Genomic DNA, 23,862 nt, shown 5'->3' on the forward strand with positions numbered 1-23,862 from the left:
CTGGCTCATTTGGACTTTGCTTGGTTGTAGGTACGTCTTTATCGGTAGAGTTGTTACTAGCCACGGCTGAAGCCTGACCAGAGACAATTCTGAAATGAATTTCTAAATTGCCCTTCCCAGGGGTTTAAATATCAATGGATTATAATTGGCCTTGGTTAGTCTGATCTCCGCTTGTAACAATGTCCTACATGGTACTCACGAGGTTGCGTGCGACTTATTGCCGTATTAAATTCGAGCTGGGTCATTTGACTTAATAGGAACGAACTTCAAGCGTAGCCAGTTTAATTTCGTAATTCAAAACAATAAGAGTGCCGAGTTTCTGTTGTCTTATCACGTTTAGGTACGTAAAATAAATTATTCATTATTAACAATTACTTACTGTGTTTAATATGCTCAATTCTGAGTAAATTTTTTAGCCTTGGGTACTTGGTGCTCAGAATCAACATTTAATATTAAATTTGATACTCTAGCCGTATACTAAAATTATGTTGTAGGTACTTACTACTCTAAGAACAAGGTAGTACATACTTCATGTCACTAGTCCTATGTTTTTTTGAGGTAAAGGTGCGTTTTCGCGATTGGTCATAAACAAAGCTTTATGGAAATGCGTTTTTGAGATAGTTCCTAAGTGGTCCAATAATATTATTTTTATTTTCTTTGGCATATGGATATTATATTAACAGCAACGTGCCATTCTTGAGGTTTTCATTGCAATAACATGCAAATATTTTATGTAAAAGTCCGTCAGCAGCGTTCGTAAATTATAGCTTTGCGTTAACTGCATTCTAGAATAGCTTATTCTTACGGTGTATTATGACACAACAATGTATTGACATTCATAAACGTATTTGCTCGTCATTGCTGTAACGGGGTATGATTGACAGCATACAAATTGTTTAAGGTTTGATTTGTAGTTTGCTTTCTTAAACTATGATAATCGTCATCTTACTAAGAAATGATTGTCGACGACTTTTTAGAACACTACAACAAAGGTTTAGCCTTTGAAGAGGCAATTCTGGCTATTTGTTCTGTCCTTCCAATGCTTCCTTAGTTGGAATTTTTAGATCATAGATTTACCATAAATTTTATTTCGTCTTGTATGCAGATAAAAGCGGAGCTATTTTTTCTATCCATCTCTGTTATTGGGGAATTTAATTTTATATCTCAACTCAAACCTATTTATAATTAAAAGAAGCACGTCCAATTTTCTAAACCGTTGTCGCTTCAATATAGCATAGCATCTACCAAAAGCTCGACTATACGAAACGTTAAGAAGTGGAGTGATATAGCATTGTCGTGTTAACAGCATTAAATAGTGACATGGAATATCCTTCCCGGAGACGCATTTCCCGCCAAATACGAAAGTGGGTATAATCACCTGAGAAACTTTCGACAAAATAGTGCAGAACGCGGAACAAGTTAGATGCCGCTAGAGCAAAATTTGCATACCCACTGAACTACCACTATTGACCAGTCAGACTTTGCTAAGCGAGTATAAACCTAATTTTTGTTTGGCGTTCGGTAGAAGGCAATATTAGTATGCACTGAGTAGGCGCGTGTCGGCATGCGCAAACGTCCGCTCGCACCTTCGCCTATACCTTAGTGCCACTATAAATAAAAGCCATATAAAATTGGTTACAATGATAGCATAGATTTTGATGTTTCACTAATACTGTGTAGGTAATGACTTGGGGCTTACAACCATCGCTTAAAGCTGTTATTTTCGTTCGCTGATGTCGAGGCATTGCAATGATATAAATTTTTACTGTACATGTCAAGAGTATCATACAAAACTGCTTTAGGCGACGATATTAAGCCCAGTCAATTTAATGTGAACCCAGAGATTTTTTTTTAGGGCAACCATACTCACATTAATTTATGGTTTTCACTGATAGGAAAAATAATCACCCTTCTCAACCATATTCGTAATGTTCTAATATTAAAAATAAACTAATCAGAAATCGTCAACTCTGTGAACATCCCGAGTAACTCTTCCGTAATACATAAGAACTTCTGGATGTGCGCAGAATTGATTTTGATCGAGCAGTGTCTACCATATAGAACTCGTTCATACGAAACACTTATCTATGAAATAATCTAATGAGTGGGGTTCATGTGGATATTTGATAAAAAATGGACTAAGTAACTACGAGTTTATAGAAACTTCCTTTTTAAAAAGTCAGCGTAGCGTAACAAGTGTGGAGAACAGTCATGGAGCGGGGTTAAAGCATCTGAGAATAGGTCAATGATTAATTATATTTTATTGAATGATTTTTGAGGGATTACGTGATAAAAGCGATAATATATTCTTTGCGTAACTCCATGATACGAGTTATAGTGTCAATTAATCATAAAATATCGATTCACCCATTTCTTGACGATACCTTTAGACTTCTTCACTTATTTCGCTGCCGATTTATTTAATATTTTCGGTCCTTTAGTATGTTGAACAAGAAACACTGTTATGTACCGTTTCATGTTGTTTTCCGTTTGCTAAAACAAAAAGAGATGGCGCTGTGGGATCTTTTATCATAATAATAACTGTCACGTTCTTGTTGAACACACTGTACATGATTAACTACCCGTGATTGCAGAGTTGTGTTGCGAGGTCAACATATCCTGGGGATGCTCCGGTATTGGTCATCAACCTATCTCGATCAAATCAGCTTTCAAAGCGAAAAAAACCTTATCATAATGTTTAGTTTGTTATGGAGCTACGATGCCCTAGACGGACACACAGATACACAGTTACATATACAGATAAATAAAGACTCCCTTTTTAGTATCGGGGTTGAAATAACTCAAACTTAACGTTCATTGTCTATTAAATTATTTCAATAAAAAGTTCATTCTATTTGATGGCAATGAGTCATCATCATCTTCGTCATCATTCTATTATGGAGGTCCCATAGCCTCTGCTTTGATAAGAGAGAGGGAATTAGAGGCCAACCCACCAAGCTGCTCCAAGTGGGTTTGCGGGCTAGCTTAGGTAACAAAATCTTAGCATTAGGTAAAATCTTTAATTAAGAATTTATAGTTGTATCATGTTGAGTTTATGCTATAAAGACTTAATAGTCTCTAAAAGTACGTTTGTAGTAAATTAGTTCAAATTTAAATGCAAAGGTTACCTAAAACCTTCAATGGAAAGGAGTATCAATTATTTCAGGTATTTTATTATCTTAAGTACTTTTTAAGCTCTAGATTTTAGGATTGGATAGTCGAATGTAAAAAAAAAAACCGGTGTCTATCCGAGTATGTAACTAGAATTGAACGTACTAAATTCTTGCTACAATTGTTTAGTTCTTTGCCAGAGTTTCGGCTATACCTCCATAGACTTCCTTTGAATCTAAGGCAATACAGCTTTTTAAATGAAAATAAAGATTTTTTAAATTGTTTCAATTACAGAGACATATTTTTTTAATTTTTAATTTCACTGCAAGTTCGTTAGCTCCTGAATGCAATTTCACCTGGTTATACTCGTATATGGATGAATGGATGCATGGTAGCGGGCTTATATTATATTAAACCCTACCCCTGATTGGTTAATACGCGGCATCGTACTAGAACGCTACATCACTTGGTAGCATGGCTTTTTGGTAGGTGAACATATGCCTCGGCCGAAACCATCCAGACAGACAATATGAAGTAACATTAACACAAAAAAAAAATTTCATTTTGATGAGGGCCCTTATATAAATTATTATGGGCGTATTTCTTTGTTTTTATGTCACAAGCTGCTAATACCGTAAAGTAGTTAGAGGCACATTTGGTACTTTCCAGGTTCAATTTGCGTGTAATTCGCTGGATTACGAACGTGATTGACACTAATGCTATTTCGGTATTGCTGGGTCGGAATAAAACTGTTATTCAATAATATTCAACAATATTTAATTTTACAGAAACGTTGCTTATCCGACAAATGTTCATTCCTTCTAAGTTAATTCAATTGAATACGGAAAATGTTCAGTCGAAAATTTTTAGGGTGCCTTCATAGAAGCTTTTATAAAAATAAGTGTTGTTATATCGCAAGACTCGGCAAATATTTTATTAATACTCTTTATTTGCACACAAATAAAAATACAGAAGAAGAATAAAAAAAAACACAGACAGAAGCAGTATTCAAAAATGCGATGGATTCTGGCGGAAAAGCATTAGGTAGGTATTATTGTGTACTATTGTTAAGGTTACCTGGCAGAGATCACTTTTAGTGTTAAGCAAAGGCGACCTGCCTTTTGCTTTTAATTTTTTTTTTTAATATATTTGTAATTTCTCCTTTACTACGCAATAAAGATGTTTAAATAAATAAATAAATAACTAAAAATACCTAATGCTTTTCCGCTAGAAACCTAAACATTGATTTTATTACAGCGATAGATGAATGGACTAAAAATTACGTTTTAATTAAAAGAGAATAACATTTTTTTCAACCCGGGCAAAGGGGTCGATGTCTATAGGCCGCTGCTATAGACATCGACTCCTTTGCCCGGGTTAAATTCACTAGCAAGCCGACTTTTCTTCGCTTTTAGCTTTATCCCTGCAGTCCCTCGCGGTGGCGTTGACATCGTCATGTTCAGTGGTTGTCCTTGCGTCTTTATCATAGCTACATAGCGGACGTTTCGACGATCTTTTCATTATTTGGCGTATGCTTTTGATGTGCGAACGGTTCGTTACACGTTCGAAGAACATGTGGCGTGTGCGTTCGGAAGAATGAATCCGCGGAGGGCGTCTTTATCTTCTTGAATTAGTCGATCGCAGGCATTTGTTTACTGTATCTATACAGCCGGTGGTTTTTAAAGAGTTGTGAGTTGTTTTGTGACGACTAACTATTTAGATACATGTTACTACTACTGGTTTAGTTTAACAACTTAATAGCACTTGTATTAGCAGTAAACGAAAACTTTATGAGGAAACGTGCATGCTTGAGAGTTCTCCATAATGTTCTCAAAGACGCGTAAATTCCACCAATCCACACTTGGCCAGCGGAGTACGGCCTTAACCCTTCTTACACTGAGAGGAGACCCCATGTAGTGGGTCGGTAATGCGTTGTTGATGATTTATTTATTATTTATTTATACTCTTTATTTGCACACAAATAAAAATACAGAAGAAGAATAAAAAAAACACAGACAGAAGAAGTATACAAAAGGCTACTAATAAATACGTAAATCGCTTTGTAGCGATCTCTTCCAGGCAACCCTAGGATAAGGAAAACAAAATGATGATGACTTATGGAAAAATAATCAGTAGTGGCGTTACTACAACGGTTTCCTCGCCTGTAATTTGGAGGCCCCCTTCGTTCAGGGCACGTTTGTGTACGTTTGGGTATTTAGTTAAATTTTCGGGGAAAAATCACCACTGTTAAAAGTACCTTTTGCAAGTCTATTTGAACAAAGGAACTGACTATGGCTTTGACAAGAGATGTAAGACATGGAGAGCTCTAAAACTAGAATCACGAGATACACGGGCAGCGCTTTATTTTCGTCAAAGGAACATGGAATGTAACATCCTTGGCCTAAAATTACCGGTACGGAATTCCGACGGCGATGTACTCATACGTTCCAAAATATGAACAGCTGAAGCCGCTTTGCTTAAACGGTATTGGACTGGGCCATGCCTTTTGTCAGGTGATATGGCCAAACTTAATATCGCTACCGTTATACGCTTTTCTTTTATTGCCTAACCCAGATTACCTACATGGCGTGATTGTCTGCATCTGAAATTCACAACCTGTTCTTCCGGTTACTGTTTATCATCAGATGTAATTTGCGACCGCGATTTACTGAGAACATTTTATAAAAAAATCTGTGTTGGGGGATACGTGACTGAAAGGAATATTTGTTAATATGGCAATCATATAGGCATCAATTGAATTGATACGTAATTATTTTTTATAGCGAGTTTGTTTTTATTGTACAACTTTAGCCCTTTATGCTTCGAATTTATCCTATACTTCATAAAATTATATAAGAAGCATTCACTAAGTGTCTCAGAATTTATTTATTTTATTTATTAAGGCCCAAACAGTATACTTAATACTTAAAATTAGTACAAAGAAAATAACACATACACCAATTAAGTAGCCGCTAATAAATCTAACGAAATACATTAAAATTGACAGCAAACTTATAACATAATTATGAAACTTTAGAATATGTATAAAACACATATTATTGACAGATAATGTAAATAAGGGAATACCCTTATTAAAAATATCCATCCAATCCAAGTGGATATGTGAAAACATAAGTAGAACTTTAACGTAGAACAATTAGAATTAGAATTTAGAATAAAGCTGTTTTTTTAACTGAGAATGTTATTTAAGCACGCCAACTCGCATCGGAGTAGCGTGGTGGTTTTAAGTTCTATATTTCTTTATCGTATGCGACAGGCGGCATGCGCCAGCAGTATAATATTAATTAAGCCGATAATAAAGTAGTAGTAGTAATGAGGCTGACCCATGAACCATCTGATAAAGTGTGTTACATTAAAAACCTATATTATACGTGCTTAGAACACGTATAGATAAGATACTTTTCAATTGCCTTGCATACAACGATAACTTGTTACCTCAAAAACAAAAATTGTGTAGATAAACTTTCAGTTTAAAAAGTTTCTATTGTAATTTTACTTTTTACTGTGAGAAAATATTAATAATTGCATTATGTCCAAGGGCATTTTGACAAAAACATATTGTCATTAATATTGCGTTCGTAAAAGATGCGATAAAGTAGGTACAAACTTCCATTTTACCGCAAGATATAAACTTAAGTTTTATGCGAAAAAACATAGTAAGTTAGTATTACACCACGCATTTATTTTTTATTTTTTGTGTAGCTAAACATAAACTCTCCGAATGTAATCGTATTTGTTTGTTTTGTTTTGCAGCAGATCACCGCGACTATGTCCGCGTAAAAATTCTAAATATTTTTCCCATTCAAACTTTTATCCGCTGTTCTACAGAATATAACCCGACCCACCGGGTCGCATGTTATTTTAAGTAGCCTATCCTTAATTTCAATTCATTTAAATTCAAAGTTCAATTAGGCCTATGAAAATCTATACTAATAGTAAAGTATTTAAATTTCACTCCAGATTAGACTCTCATCCCATATATAGGTATATATATGGGATGAGAGTTAGTATGAAAGTCTGTTATTTACCAAATTATATCAATGCACATCGGTATTTACGTTGTCAATTAAAATAGTAAAACTTCCAGTCGTCCAGGTGATATAGAGAATTAAGGTGCATTTGTTAGAAAGCATTTGTTAAACTGATTAATTTGAAGTCGATTTTGTTTTATTCTTTACATTTGATAGCCTAATTTAGGAACCCAGCAAATAATATTATAGTGCAGGTGGATAAAGCGACGCGGTGGGTCAGTGTATTTGCTATTAAGTGTAGGATACTGAAAGAAAATTTTTGTTGGGGTTTTATCCAAAGTTCTTTGCGGACGAAGTCGCGAGTATCTGACCGATAGTACTCGTATATGTTTATTCCAACACGTACCTAACCAGCTATTTAAGTTCTCCATAGATTAATGTATCCAAGTGGGTACCTATGACAAATACGAACGATGGTGGAAATATAAAATATGATGAATGATAAAAACTACGAAAAATGAAAGGTGTGTTCTACATATTAAATGAGTGCCAATAATTTATAGAATATACTTATCCGAGAAGTTAAAATGCTCTTACACTTTAACTTCGCGGATAAGTATATCCGATTAAAATTAAAATGTTCATAGATGTTCAACCTACTTACTTGCCCAACTCTACGTGATTAAGATTCGGAGATTAGTAGTGGATTAGATTTGTGTATGTAACGTTACAATTTTCTTTTTTACATTCAATTTTGATACATTCTAGGAGTCGTCGACTTCATCATAAATTTAATTTTACATTTTTATTAAAGTGTTTTTTTAGACTTTCAGGAAATATATGTATAGATTAGGAACTATATAAAAAGAAAACAAAAGAAATACTCAGTATTATTAATTATTAATTTTATCGCATAATTTTAATAAACTTTTAAGAAAAACGTGTTTTAATTTTAAATCTATAATTTTTTTTTGCTGTGAAGAACTATATAGATTGCATATTAATAGTTTCAGTGTATCTAACCTTATTTAGCAGCACTCAGAACTTTAAGCGCTTCTACGATGCACATGGGAAGTATACGTGGGAACGCAGTTGATACATTTATACAAACGGTAATATTGTGGCTAAGTTTTGATACATTGTTTAAGATACATTTATGTGCTTCAAACAAAGAAAGAGAAAATCACAGTACTCGCGTCAGAAAATTAAAAGTCGCGATATTAGTTATTTGTTCGATACCTACTACAAAAGTGTATCCGCTGGATAAAACTTCTATCCGATATCTTGCCTCATAATACGTAGTATGATCCCTTCTTTCCATTTTAAATTACATTATTATGGTATATTGTTATATACACACTACATAAATATATATAAAATATTATATAACTTCTTTTTTATTGCTCAATTGGGCACCACAGCATACTGATTACAACTGATTTTCATTGCAAGTACCTATACGCAACTAACAGCACCGTGTTATTAATTACACTAGTGTGCGAATTTGTACCTGCGGCATAAACCAAGAATTGCAATTGCACATCTTTTTATTTTCCGATCATGCATCGGTGGGAAAATAGCGGGGACTATAATCGTTGTTGAGATTGTTCCCATTAATCACTTGTATTGCCAACTCAGAAGCATCTTTGTTATTTTGTTCTACTGTTTCAATCACCAAAATGTTAAATTCTTACATTCATATTGTTTACAAGAGGTTCTCCGCGACTGCTTCAACGTACATCTTCGGATACGTTCCCCACACAAACTTTCTTTCGCTATTCTACAGGATAAACCCTGACCCACAGGGGTACGTCGTCGTCGGTATTCTAATCAACCAAAATAATTTTTACCAAATTTGACTTGAAAAATTATAGACTTTTATACACACTGTCTTCTCTTATTTAATCAGAAATTTAAAAAAACACATAGATAGTATAACTTAAACTTTTACTCATAATTGGGCTGTCAATTGCAAAAATGATTTCTCCATACGACTGGTATATCTAAAGAATGCCTCCAAACCAACAACCTTTAATTTAGTTATACATTTAGAAATACTTACATTTATAGTACTTTATATAAATTATAATACTTTAATTTAATTATAATATAAGGTTATCACTTTTCAGTTTCAGTTTAGTAGTTAATTTCATCACCCAATTCAAAGTGGCAGTATTTACAAGTACGTTACTTAAAAGAAGGATTAAACTTAATACATAATCTCATCTAATGTGGAGACATTCTTTAGCTAGAATAATCCAAATATTAAGTAATTTTTACACCAATAAAATAAATAATGTCCAGAGAGCTTTTGGCTTTCCATAAGGCAAGCTAGAATGTCAGTCGTAAATCTTTTTCCCCGATCGTGCAATGACGGGTAAATGTTTCATACACGCGTGGACGGAAGACTAATCGGCGTCGTGATCGCTGGGATTAATTGATCCATTTGCTGAATTTTTCAGTAAATTATTTCAGGTTTATCATAATATATTGTAAGAACTTGACGCAGTTATGAGCAATGTGATCTTATAATTGCGAGATCCCGCGTTCATTCCAAGAATTTATAATATTCGAAAGTCATTGGTTGCCTGGAAGAGATCGCTATGTGGCGATAAGGCGCCAAATACAATTTGGCGCCTTTACCTTTTAAACTTTGTAAAATTGAAAAATTTTATTTTACAATTTTACTTCACAATTTTTCCGTGTTTTTATGTGGTGTACAAAATTCATTAATTCATGTTAATATTGTAGAGCTTTTTGTGACAGAACTCATCCGAGGAAGTAATACCGCCATGCTTATACCTTACCTACCTACTTAGCAGCATCGCTGTGTTTCGGCCTGAAGGGTGTGATTGCCGGTGTAATTTGCATGCCCTTCGAAGTATTATTCGTTTATAGGAGAACCATCACGTTGCTTGATCGGCCATCTGCTTGATCGGTCAATTATTTCTATAAAAACTAAATGGAGTGTTTCCTAATGCACCTAGGTATGGAACCATTTGTGTGCACGTTTAACTCGCACTCAACCGGTTTTTATGTTTTCCGATTAGACAGTAGCGGTGAAATAGTTTCCACGCATGGGGTGGGAGGCAGGGGACTAATCTCTATTGGGATCGTTTGGGTAAATTGTTCCCATTCCCGTCTTTGTTGTTTGTTCCAAAGTTTCATTTGTTCAAATGTACTTGTTTGTATATGATACCTATTTCGGTAAACGAACCTGGGTCTTATTAGCTCTATCGTTTTAATATTGAAGACGCTCTTGTCTATGACTATACTCACTATTACTATTTTACGTTTTACTATTAATATATTATTAACTATTTACTAAATACTATTATATACCGAAATATGATTTATTAGGAAATCTCGGGACCTATAAGGTCTACAAACTTAAAATACCTTCTACGACGTAGGTGTCAGCTAAAAAACGGTGCTGAGAAATTAACCCCCTAAAGAAGGGGTGAAAGAGGGGTATGAAGTTTGTGTGGAGTTAGATACGTGGAAATCGGTATTTAGGATACAGCTAACAGTAATAAAAAATATATATAATTATATACTGTTTTAGATTGGAAAAATCTTTCCTTAAGGGTGGTGCGAGTAAAACAGCGAATGAAAGTTTTTGCTGATTTTTTAATTACTGGCGGAGTGTTCCCGCGAGATTTGTTAAAAACTGTTATTTACTATCCTTATTATAAGATGTCACTGTATGTCATACCATCCGCGGTTTCATACGCGGTAACTAAAGGTCGAAAGTAATGTTAGATTGGCCACGCGTTTACCTTACTCATAGTAACGGTGCACGTAAGCTGATCTTGTAGGTACGTCCCGCAATATAAATTTTTCATATCTTATAAAACATGCGACTGAATAACATTCTGTATAGCCTCTTTATTGTAAGGATTAATGTTTTGTGATGTCTTTCCCTAAAGTATCCAAGTATAGAATCTAATTACTATAATGAGCTAACCCAGCTCATTATAGGAATCTATATTTTCACTCTATATTTTTCGCGGTTGGAGAAAAACGATAAAATAATTAAATTAATAATTCATCAGGATTGATAGGAGGGCATAAAAAATGATTTCATTTTCATATTCTCGAACTATCAAACTCAAAAGTGAGCAATCACGATTTTAAATGTTGAAACGAAGCCGACTCAAATCAAATTTTAATCGGGAAACTCTTGTGTGTAAGCATTAATTAAGAGGAAAAAGTTCGTTTTAACTTTGGAATAAAATCCGCAGCCGTACAATGGATGCCCGTCAATACCCCGCTACATAATTGTGTACGTGGCACAAAAACCGTCAAATGAAATTCTGCAAGGGACGCCGCGTTTTAAACATTGATTCTAACTTTTGGAGTAAAAATTACCTATCCTTTTTTAAAGTAACTCTATTGCACCCATATTTGATAAGTTAAATTTAAACTTTGTTTATCTGTGCGTCATATTGTCAGATCGCTGTCACTTCCGAACTAAGGTAGGTATATGTATACGTAGTCATGTTTTATACAAATACTGATGAATTGCTCACCATTGGCTATGGCTCAAAACTGAAAATTATTGTTTTTTTCAGTCCACTACAACCTTATATTCGACTACAATCACTTCTGTCGTTAACTTTATAAGCGATGATGCAGTCTAAGATGGAAGTTAGCTAGCCTGTTTGGGATAGGTATAGCAGTTATTTTAAACTCATTCCCTTCTGCGGTTTGTACGCGGCATCGTACCGGAACGCTTAATCGCTTAGCGGTACGTCTTTATTCTCGGTTATTAACCATGGCCAGAGCGTCCCACCAGGCAAAATTCATAGAACCAAAGAAAGGTCATCATCATCATCACATCAACCCATTGCATCACAGAGCTCGGGTCTCCACCTACAATGAGAAGGGGTTAAGGCCGTAGTCCACCATGCTGGCCCAGTGCGGTTTGGTGGACTCCACACACCTTTGAGAACTCTCAGGTATGCAGGTTTCCTCACGATGTTTTCCTTCACCGTTGAAAGATAGAGAGATATTTTAATTACTTAAAACGCACATAACTTAAAAAAGAGTTGCCAGCTAAGATTTGAACTTGGCTACCCAAAAATAAAGTCGAGCTCTAACCAACGCGCTACCTGTCCTGTTAAAGAGAGGTAAAAAACAGTAATTAAATTGACGTAATTTATCCTAAAGCCTATGATTACTTGAATGATTAATGATTCGGCTGGTGGCAGTACTGATCACTAATTAAAATAAAATTGTTAAAACAGAACGTAGAACTCGCTCGCCCCGGACTAACTTTTAACGAGGATATATTTGGTTACGACTAACCCTTTGGTGATTTCACTATTGAGTCTGGCTGCAAATAACTCTGTAATTGCCCTCAAACAACTTCTGCCTTTGTGAAGAGAATACCGATGTTACGTCTATGTTTTGAAATACCTGGCGTTATAATTAAAGAGAGGAATTTAACTTAAATTATGTTACCATTACTTATAGGTTTAATAATTTTTGACCGTATGAACTTACTAGAATTTCAAGTAGGTACCTATTAGTGGTCCATTATCAATGAAAATATAACTCTGGCATGCAGGTTTTCTCACGATGCAGGAAACTTCACCGTTGATGCAAGTATTATTTTAAACTATGCCATGTTATAAATGCGAAACCTTGGAGTGATGGATGGTTGATTCTCACTCATGCCGGAACGGATCCGGATGAAGTTCGGCACAGAGAAAGATCCCTCTGGAAATATATCTGAAAAAGCACAGAGCCAGCGTCAACTACTTGCTACTTTTTATGCCACAGAAATGTACGGTTCCCGTGGCATAGTTTTTGTTTTTTATAGAGCAGGATATCGACATGTTTTTTGCATAATGGCAGCGCAAGGGCAAGACATCAAAATTCCAAATAAAAAACAAACAACTTGTCTTATATCTATGAAGCAAGAAGATTATTATTGTGAACGTAGGTTTTATATTTGTGTTTTTTTTTATAGGTGACGTGAAGAAAGCGGCAGGATGATGGATTGTCTCTGTCCGACGCCACGCACGTTGGCTTGTCGCGTGGTTCTGCTCGACGAGAGAGAACTGCTGCATGAAATACAGGTAAAAATTAAACTTTATTTTGGCTAATTTATTTCATTGTAATAGTGTTTGTTTCTTTATGTACTACTTAAAAATGGCTAAGCCGCTGAACTGATCTTATTGATATTTGACGCGAAGATCGCATGATGTCTGGAGACAGACGCTGTATATTTTTGTCCCTAAAAGGCCGGATAAAAACAACACCACGTGGATAAAGACACGGGCTTCTACTACAACCATCTACTGCAACCCTTCTACTCAGCGTGGTGATTATGAGCAAACTCTAAACTTGGGAGACCTTAAGTACAGAAGTGGACTTTAACGGGACTATAAACCGACTTTGATGTAATTAAGCTCACGTAAAGATGAACATAAGACACCTCTTTCCCGTAATAGCACCCGAATACCGTAGAATCAAAAATGGCCTTTGGTACCTTTGCACGAAATGGCAGCTTAATTGAACTTGACGAATTTTGGCATCGAGATAGCTGGATGGATATCCTAGAGACAGCTGACAGACAAAGGATACTTTATAATCCGAAAGAACTCTTTGATCTTTGGGATAATAAAGTAAAAAAAAAAAAAATAACGAGCAATAATGTCATCGGCCATCACCTAGTTCCAAGTAAGTATATAGTTAATAAAATATCGCTAGAAAAATGTAAACAAAGGTTACGAGTAACTTTCAGTCAAAAACCATTTCGATAAATTGTTTAATACATTTTATGGCAGAAAATGGAAAGCTTATTTCAAAGCCGAGCTTGCCCCGGCGGACGTCCCGACGGACGTTGACGGTATTTTCAATTTCGCTGTACTATGATGAAACAACGCGTGGATTTTTTCTCCGTTTCTATTCCCGCACTTTTTGAAGTGCAGCTATTCCAAGACGAATTATTTGAAGTACACCCAGGGGCACAAGGAAGGTCTTTTATATGCGGGGCTCGGGTCCAAGGTGCGGGCGATGAATTCACTGAATCGTACGACAACTCTATGAATATTAAATTCTATTTGGCTGGCATTGTCGCCGCGTGGTGAATGTGAGAGTGGTTCACGGGTACCTGCGAAGTATCCGCGCCTTACTCGCGGTATTCTCATATATCTCTTATGTACGGTTTGCAACGTGACACATGGAGACAACCAAATTTTGGAACACATAGATAATTAATGCGTAGAACGAGCGTAGTCCAATTTAGACTATTTTCTTAAAGGAAAGGTTAAATAGTTACAGTAGTTTTTATAATTAGCATAAAAATTAAACAAGAAACTTTTCTTTTTTTACGTACTCAGAATACATTCGTTTAACGAAATTTTAATCTTACCTACTTAATACCATGAATTTTTATACAATAAAAATGTTAATGTTAAAAAATAATGGAAAAAAGGCTACTACTTCTCACCCCGACCTTTAGTAACCGACAAAACGGATTCGAGTACGGTACCTACAGTAAAATAGTGAAAAAAGTATAATAGGAAAAAGTGGTATATTAATTGTTTCCATGATATAAATAAATAATATGAGTAAAGTATACCAAGAACGCGTATTCAAAGTCTCGGAGAACCGCTTGTTTATCGTAAAATTGGTCGATAACCTGATATATATTATTATCAAGTATACACTTTCTAATAATGATTTAAATTCTAATTATATAAAGATAAACAAAACTTATTTAAAAGATCAACAAAGCTACGCTGACAGTTAAAATTACGATATCACCGTCTAAGGATAAAAGCTGAAACAATAGGCTCTTAATAAATGCTTAGATAAGAACCTCGCTTCTACCTTTAGCGCAATCGTCTTCGTTCTAAACTTTATATATAATAATGTAATCTCTGTTTTAACTTGAAAACCCCAAACTGGCAAAGTCTGGCATTGAAGCCTCAAATTCTCTTCGTGCTAACTTGTACCTACTCAGCTACACATCTATAAGTCATATAACCGTAAGTAAACAAAACTTTGAGATATACTTTTGTTTGACTTGGATCACCAACTTGCTCGTCAAGCGAATTTGTTAGATATATTATGGAGCCAGAATCGTTCAATTTGCGCAAAGTGGAAGCGACGACAGTTCGACGTCGTCGCTAAATTGTATGGTTATTTTAGATAAATCGCCGTCCTATCCTTACAGTTTCCCCATCTACAAAGGGACATTTGTCTCAAACGGATTCGGTGGCAACTTTTCTCCTTCCACATTACTAATATATAAAGATTTATTTGTTCCGACTACTGCCATTCTACGCCCGAGTGGGAATTACACCGAATAACAAATTGCGTGATTAAACGAACCTTATCAATGTTTGCAAACCAATTTATTTGAGTGGTCCATCATTTGTGAGATTTTTGATTCGTTATTTATAGGGCTTTTATCGAGTGAAATTACATTATTTTGTTGTAATTGACATCATAACAAATACATAGCAATGCATCAGCTTTTAACTGAATTTCAGATTTGTTAGTGCAGTATTTTTGAGATATTCTGATTAACTTTATTTTGTATTTGAGGATTTTTATTGGATGAATATACAATTGAAGATAGAGAATAGAACCCCTCTCCCCACCTAAGGCTTTTCGATACTGAATACGTGAAGTGTTGCCACATATATAATAAGGGACTCACCGCTAGGATTGATAAAAAATATTATTAGTAAAAATATTTATAAGATAAAATTTGTATACAAAAAGTCTTAAGTAAAATTGCATTGTTAATAGACACTAACGATATTCATTACATATCTTTGTTAGTGATAGGGGCTGGGACGGATGGATGTCAACCCCATCGACTAATCGTTGATGTACAACCTGAACACAAATTTGTATAATGAATTTTTTTTTAACATTTCAGCTAATGTTGAGATTCATAATAACAGATAAATTTATTAAATGTAATTTCATTTCAGTAGTATATATATATCTATCTTCTATCTACATATATAAAAGAGAAAGTGTGTGGGTATGTTCCGTATAGGCTCCGAAACGGCTGGACGTATTTCAATGAAACTTTCAGGGAATCTCCGGATTATCCTGGCGAGTAATCCTGTAAAGTTTGGTGACGAACGGAGTACTCTTATATTTGAACTGTCAAACTGTCAAATATAGCTTTTATTTACTATGATGATATTCTATTGTTGGGTGTACATGGGTGTAGATAATGATCTTGACCCGCTCGAGAAGAGAATAGAAGAGAATGAATACGGAGAGAAATAAATGATTTAATATATTATGAGACTTAAATGAAAAATTTAATGATGTAAGATTATTGTTTAAATAAAATAAAGCATACTCTAGCCCGGCGAAGCGGGCTGGGTACGCTAGTATATTATATTAATAGTATGTTAAATTTCGCGGAGTGCTTCGAAATTTATCTGTTATTATGAATCTCAACATTCGCTGAAATGTTAAAAAACTATGAAAAGAATACCTTAGCAATTTACGTGTGAAGATGTGTTGGGAAATTGTAGAGGTTATTGTCGCACGAACAAATTGTTTACAGTGTTTTACGGTCTACTGCGTAGATGCAGCTCGTGATCGTTCACCCCTTCATTCATGCCATTTTTATTGCCTGTTTCTTGCAATTTGAACAATCTACGACGGAGTTTTGCTTTTAAACAATAGTTTTAATTAAGCTTTTTAAATGTTGCAGGTGGAAAAGTTTTCATTGTCTTTTGCGGAAGTCTCGAGGAAAGGTTTTCGAAGTTAACGCTCAAAAATGGATTGTAATTGACTTAGGACAAAGAGCTTACTTTAAAGCCTATTAGATGATTACCTTCAACTCCTTCCTAGCCGCTAATTTAATAATAGAAGCATTAAAGAATTAAGCCTATTCATAAAGATTAATTACGCAAAACGGGCGCGGCTTAACTCAATTTATAAATAAGTTAGGCGGGTACTATTTATTTTTAGTTGAACGCGCGTAGTCACACGAAAAATAATGAACTCCAGCCCAAGGGCTTAATTAACGTGCAATAAGGCACAAAAAGATTGAAAATTAAATACTTCCATCGGTGAACTGTTTGCCGCTCCATGCAGACAGGGAGGATGGCCGGCGGCGTTGCGTGCACGCGTACCTACTGCGATTGCTGTCAGCTTTTCAAATCATTTGTTATTTTTTGAGCTGAACACACTCTGCTGGGAGCAAACGGGCTCTGTTATTAAATCATTTATTATTCAACCCGGCGAACTGTTTCGCAATTTTCCCACAAACTGCCGCTCTCTATAACGTACTGTAGCTACAAATGATTTTGTTACTGCAAACACAGTCGTCGTTTAGTTGTTCATGATTTCGAATTACAAACGTAAATAGTTGCGGTGATAGTATAAAACATTAATACATACGTGAATTGCTGGCAAATTGCAATTAGTTTTCCTAAATCACCATGATTGCATTGGATTAATAGTAATGAGATTTCGTTATTTATTATGGTCTAGTTAGTTGACAATGGTGTGTATACTGTACAGTTATTGATTGTTTTAATTATTACTTTGATTTAAAAAAATAAATGAAATTGAAATAGAAAATGAAATTGCAGTCAATACTTTAGGGGTTAACTGGTATCTTCATAGTAAATTCAAAATAAAACAATCATTCTCATCATCATCAATAATTAACATCTAGAATCATAATACCAATATTCAATCTATCTTTTTATGGATCACTAGTCAACTTTTAAATTTTAGTTATTTGTTGATCAACAACATTGCAGAAACAATATGATTTCCACGACCTCCCTGGTGCAGCGGTGAGAAATTAAGCTGGAGGTACCGGGTTTAATTCCCGGCTGAGGCAATTTCAGAATTTATAACTTCTGAATTTTCTCTGGTCTTGTCTGGTGCGAGCTTTCGGCCGTGGCTAGTTACCACTCTACCGACAAAGACGTGCCGCTACGCGATTTAGCGTTCCGGTGCGATGTCGCCTAGAAACTGGCATACTCCCGCACAGGTTAGCGCGCTAGCATCTTACACTGCATCATCACTTTTACTTGTAGTGGAATAAAAAGTAAAAAAAATGAAAATCTATTAAAATGCCCAAACAAAAAAACGTTTTGAAAATAATATACGAGTATATATTGTACCTATTTCATAAGCAGAGGTAGAGTTTCACAGCCTATAATTAAATATTGACGAGTACGAGAGCAAAATTCCACGCGAAACGCACCAATTTTCTTAAATCACTATTTTAAAAGCACAATGATCACGCGATTAAGCGTTCCCGATGATGCGTGAGAGTGGACGTATTCTCCCTCATTACAGTGCCAATGCCTCATCATCGACTACTGGTCTTACAGGTCCCTGTTGCGTGCGAATCAGCCTAATTGTTGAAAGCCCGGCATCGAGAAATGCTAATTGGAGATAGTTTGTGCCGTGGGAGATCGATTCTCATTTGATTATATCTGACTTTCTCCTTTTTTATACATCTTACGCGTATTGCCCTAATTTTTTTTTTTAAATTATGCGTTGGTTCGTAGTGGTTATATTGCCATTGGCATTGTTATATTGGCTTATTTAAATTGACTCTAATTCTGACTAAATGATGAAGTAAAATTTCGTCAACAATAAAATGTAAAAGCTCTGAAAACGAAACCGGTCATGTCGCTATTAAACCTATTAATTGAAATTACATATCCATTGTTTTCTATATGCGAATATTTTTTTGTAAAAATACATTATTTTATTAATACAGATGTATTTTAATTCGAAGAAAACAGATTTATAAATAATAAATAATAACTACACTGGATATGAATCTAGCAAATTTCGAAGCGTTCCTGAGAGATGTCAATTAAATATCCAATTAGGATTTTAGTCGGTTGATCCGCTGCGCTTTATTATAATAAATACGTTTAGGTATTTTCTAATAAATACCTAAACGTAAAAAGGGTCAAATTAATGTCCAAGCAGTAGAACTATTATGAATCTTTTCATTTGTGGCTCTTAGTATTTTACCTACACCCTCTGCTTTATTGACCCTTCCAAAGTAGTTGAAATAACTCAAAAATGTTCCTATCATTGAAGCTAGTATACTTCAGCCGTAGATGAATAAAATGCTCTTTAACTGAATAATTAATATATTCTAGACTTCTAGATAAAACTTTTAGCTATAAAATAGGTTTCCAGAGATTCTAGCGGTAATTCTTTACCTACCATTAAAACTAAAACTGCAGTAAGCATTGCGGTAAAAAAGATATAAAGGAAAGCCTCTGGTTAAATACTGTAATTGCAACGTGTATGCTACGGGGTTACTACTAGTTTTAAAATAAATCTATGTAACTTTAAACTCAGCTTTCCTGTTTTTTTTAGTTTAAGAACCAGCTTTTTATATTTTAATTACTCTGGATGCCTTTATATATATTTTTATAACATGTAGTTAGTTACATTATTGAAATGAAAATAATGTAACTTCGTTAATTGAAGTACTCAGTTTCATTCTTTGTGCAGGGCTAATTTAAGAACCATTTTATTCTGAACTACAAGTTGTAATTGTTGTTCAGAACAAAGCGTATTGTTATAAAGTGCACTGACTAAAAATCATTGATTATAAATAAATAAAATAAATAAATATACTACGACAATACATACATCGCCATCTAGACCCCAAGCAAGCGTAGCTTGTGTTATGGGTACTAAGTTAACTGATAAATAATTTTTATGAATAATATACATAAATACTTATAATATATAGATAAACACCTGTCTGAATAACATTCATGTTCATCACACAAATATTGTCCAGTTGTGGAAATCGAACCCACGGCCTTGGACTCAGAAAGCAGCGTCGCTGCCCACTGCGCCAATCGGCCGTCAATTCTCTTGGATTATATCTTCGTTGGATTATAATGAAAAAGTTGAAAATTTTCCATAAGCATTAATAATAGCGTTTATCTACTTTACTTTAAATTAAGTTTCATCAACGTAAGGGAGATAAATTAAATCCTATACCCAGAAATCGGGTCACAATCCTGGGACACATAACTGATTTGATGATATCAAAGATGCTGATTTCCAATATACCCTAGTAAGTTTGGGCGGTTTTTGCGGAAAAGTGTGGATTTTAGCGGTAATAACACTTCATTTTTGGGGTCGAATATCGCTTATACAGTTCAATGTAAGGGTATATTTACCATTATTAACTACAATAGGAGTATTCAATAGAGAGATGGAACGATGTGAAACATAAAAATACTACTTCAGTCTAGACAGAAGTAGTTAAATTTACGTAAATTTCTTGTTAACAGGATAATAGCACCGGCCAAGCATTGCTCGACGTGGTATTCAGGCATCTCGATCTACTAGAGACGGCTTACTTTGGTCTGCGGTACGTGGACCAAGATAACCAAACGGTAAGTGCGGACAGGGGACTTGATTTATTGCTGAACGCGGCAAATGGAATATTCTTATATTTATCGTCCTCTGTATAACGATCCCTAAACGTTGTGCTACGGTTTATTTCCGTCTTCTAGTTGTTACACCAACTTTCATGTAGGTCAACTTATGAAATTTACTTGACAATAGAAATTTATAAATTAATAAATACTACGACAATGATACTGCCATGTGTGTATCACCGCCACAGCCCCAAATTAAGCGTAGCTTGGATAGTACTCGTCCTAAGATAACTGATAAATATTTTTATAAAATAGTATAAAAACAAAAAAAACTCATAATATACAATTAAACACCCAGAGTTGTGGGAATCGAACCCACAGCCTTGGACTCAGAAAGAAGGGTCGCTGCCCACTGCGCCAATCGACTGTCAATTCTTACTTGTTATAGCTTAAGTGAGGATTTATCTACTGCTATTCGATTGATGGATACTTAAAAAATAACAGCTTATTTACCGAGTATTTTATTATTATTATAATTAAACTCTTTATTTGTATACGACAACATTAACATATACAAAATATAATAAAAACAGAAACATATAGAAAGAAGTAGAATACAAAAGGGCGGCCTTATCGCTTAATAGCGATCTCTGCCAGGCCACCTTTGTATTAGGAAAAATATTTTTACTGAGTTCATAATCCGATTTCTTATTAATTACCTATTGATCGGATATGGTGGAGAGGTTTCGAATATCTCAATTACTATAATTTTCCTAATCAAAATACATTTTCTGGAGTGTTTCCTAATCTAAACACCTTTATTGCTTTCGCTTAGTGTCAGCTAAAAGCGTGCAAACTATTTATGCGAATTAACTTTACCGTGCTATTTAGCACGAATTTGGGGGCTGTTTAAATGTGTCAAGTTTACTACGTGTACTACGTGTAAAAAAGGTCGTCACCCTTTATGAAGATTCGCCAGCTTAACCTTCATTACGCTACAGATGTCGGGATATACTCATCAACCGCCCCTTTTTACCTACACTTTGTACGCAATACTCTACACTGCCAGACTCGCTTCATTCAGGGGTACCTTTCAGGGAATTCGAGCGTGGAGGATTAAAAAACTGGACTGACCTCATTGTTTGGAGGTCGTGTGATCAAAAAACGTTCTGAGCTATATTCGATATATGCACTAATAAAATACACACGTTGTATATTATTTTTAGAACATATTTATCAAACTATAACTTTCATAACGTACTATCGTTATAACCTGTAACTCACTTTTGAACTATTAAATTTTTAAGTATAAACATAGATAGCCTATAATAATAACCTTCTATTATGTATCTTATATGGCAGGTTCGGGGTTCGATCCAATGCAGGGGCAATTTGAGAATCTACGATTTCAGAATTTTCTCTAGTCTCGTCTTGTGGGAGGCATCGTCCGTGGCTTCCTCCCAAAAATGGCAGTTCGCCTAGCGTTTTAGCGTTCCTATACGACTCTGTGTACAAACCGATTAAAGGTACATCCAGCTTATTAGCTTCCATCTTAGGTTGCATCATCACTTATGGGCAGTCGAGATTGCCGTCAAGAGCTAACTTGCAGTGGCTTTTTTTTTTAATATACCTAACTATTTTTTTTTGGTCTAGCACTGGCTCGACGCTGGGAAACGTCTGCGGCGACAGCTACGTGGTTCTGACACTCATACGTTCTACTTTGGAGTTAAATTCTACGCTTCAGATCCTTGCAAGCTATTAGAAGAGATAACCCGGTATGTATTTATAACCTTAAATGTAAATGTATAAAAAATATAATATTATTCATATACGTCATGCAGTGAATAATATTATATTACTTGCAATTATTTCCAACGTCAGCTATTTTTTTGTTTTTTTAAAAAACCCGCCGGTGCTTTTTTGTTTCCCTGCATGGGCATGAGACATTTTTCTCCGCCAGAGAGGATACCATTTTAAAAAATTAATTTCTTCTATTCCATGATACCGTACTTTGGCAGGTAGACACGTTTATTCTATTATCAAGGATATAATCGAGAGATATAATTGTGTTTTCTGCCTGTGTTAGGAGTGCTGGAATGAAAAGTATTCTACGTTATTCGTATTCTCCAGGCTTCAGTTTATGCAAAATTTCTGGGATACTATAAATATATAAATATATATATTATATATACTACTACAATACACACATCGCCATCTAGCCCCAAAGTAAGCGTAGCATGTGTGTAATGAACATTATACAGATAAACACCTAGACACTGAAAAACATTCATGTTCATCACACAAACATTTTCCAGTTGTGCGAAAGAAACTCACAGCCTTGGACACAGCAGGGTCGCTGCCCAGTTCGCTTATCGACCGTCAGTAATGGGAATCGAAGCGAATGTGTCGTATTTCCAAATCCAATGTCTTTGATTATATATTCAGTGCTATATAAGTGCTGAATTTCATTAAGATCAGTGGGCCCCCTTAGGGCTTCGTCCCCACCTTCCCTTCGATGTAGTCAAGCCCTGGGGCTCTATTCATGGTGAGCTTTAACTTTTTCGAAAATTAAGGTCCGTGGCGTGTTTGCGTTAACAAAGAAATAAAAAGAAAAAAATACACACTTCCACATTTACGTAAAGGATTTAATTCAATTGAATTATTGTTTATAGCTTTATTTGTGCCAACTGGGTACATGACAAGACAATGTGCCAATGTCCTATTTACTTAGATGGAGCTTTTTTTTTATTTGAGAATTCTCTTGGCTTAAAGATAATAATATAAACGTACTTGTTATTTTAGAGATATTTGCTGCTGAACATAGGTCTTTTGTAGGGAATTCCAAAATCCACGGTTACGGGCAGCTTGTTTCCTGCGGCTCCCAGCGACCCGCCTCATTACGAGTACCTCTGTCTACCTGGCTGGGGGCCGAAAATCAGCTGGTAAAAGCTGCCCGCGGAATTTCAAACATAGCATTAGGCTTGACCGCATAAGAAGTTATCTTCATGAAATTTTGCATACAAATAGTTTGCATCCTAGAGACGGCTTTAGGATACATTTAATAAGAAAATAAAGGCTCCCTGCGGGGTTTTGAAAAACTCAATATAAACGCGGACCAAATCGCGACAGCAATTAGTTTGGTAATAAAATGACAGAAAAATTTTTTCAGACAAAATTAATCGTGTTTTTATACAAGACCTGTTGTTTTCCTCTAGGTTACGATAATATGACAACAGGTGGGACCTGATCTAATACCTACGACTCGGGTTTTAGTTCACTCCGTAAAGCTATTGTCTTTTATAAGGAAAAAAGCAAAATATAATGGAAGATAAGTGGCGAGGGGCGTTGTTCACTAAAATGCTCATAATTGGGTTCAA

The 23,862-nt window shown here is 35.1% G+C and overlaps 1 protein-coding gene across 2 annotated transcripts in view; it reads left to right on the plus strand.

The window, feature by feature from the left end:
* Positions 1 to 23,862, plus strand: part of LOC120631249 (band 4.1-like protein 4) — a 70,285-nt gene that overhangs the window by 13,702 nt on the left and 32,721 nt on the right. For both annotated transcript variants that reach the window (XM_039900742.1, XM_039900735.1), the window contains exons 2-4: positions 13,081 to 13,189; positions 20,396 to 20,500; positions 22,139 to 22,260. In XM_039900742.1, the coding sequence (XP_039756676.1) occupies positions 13,103 to 13,189; positions 20,396 to 20,500; positions 22,139 to 22,260 (314 nt within the window). In that variant the 5' untranslated portion in view covers positions 13,081 to 13,102. The remainder of the gene's footprint in view (positions 1 to 13,080; positions 13,190 to 20,395; positions 20,501 to 22,138; positions 22,261 to 23,862) is intronic.

This window comes from Pararge aegeria, chromosome 2 (genome assembly GCF_905163445.1).
Source record: "Pararge aegeria chromosome 2, ilParAegt1.1, whole genome shotgun sequence".
Lineage (NCBI taxonomy): Eukaryota > Metazoa > Arthropoda > Insecta > Lepidoptera > Nymphalidae > Pararge > Pararge aegeria.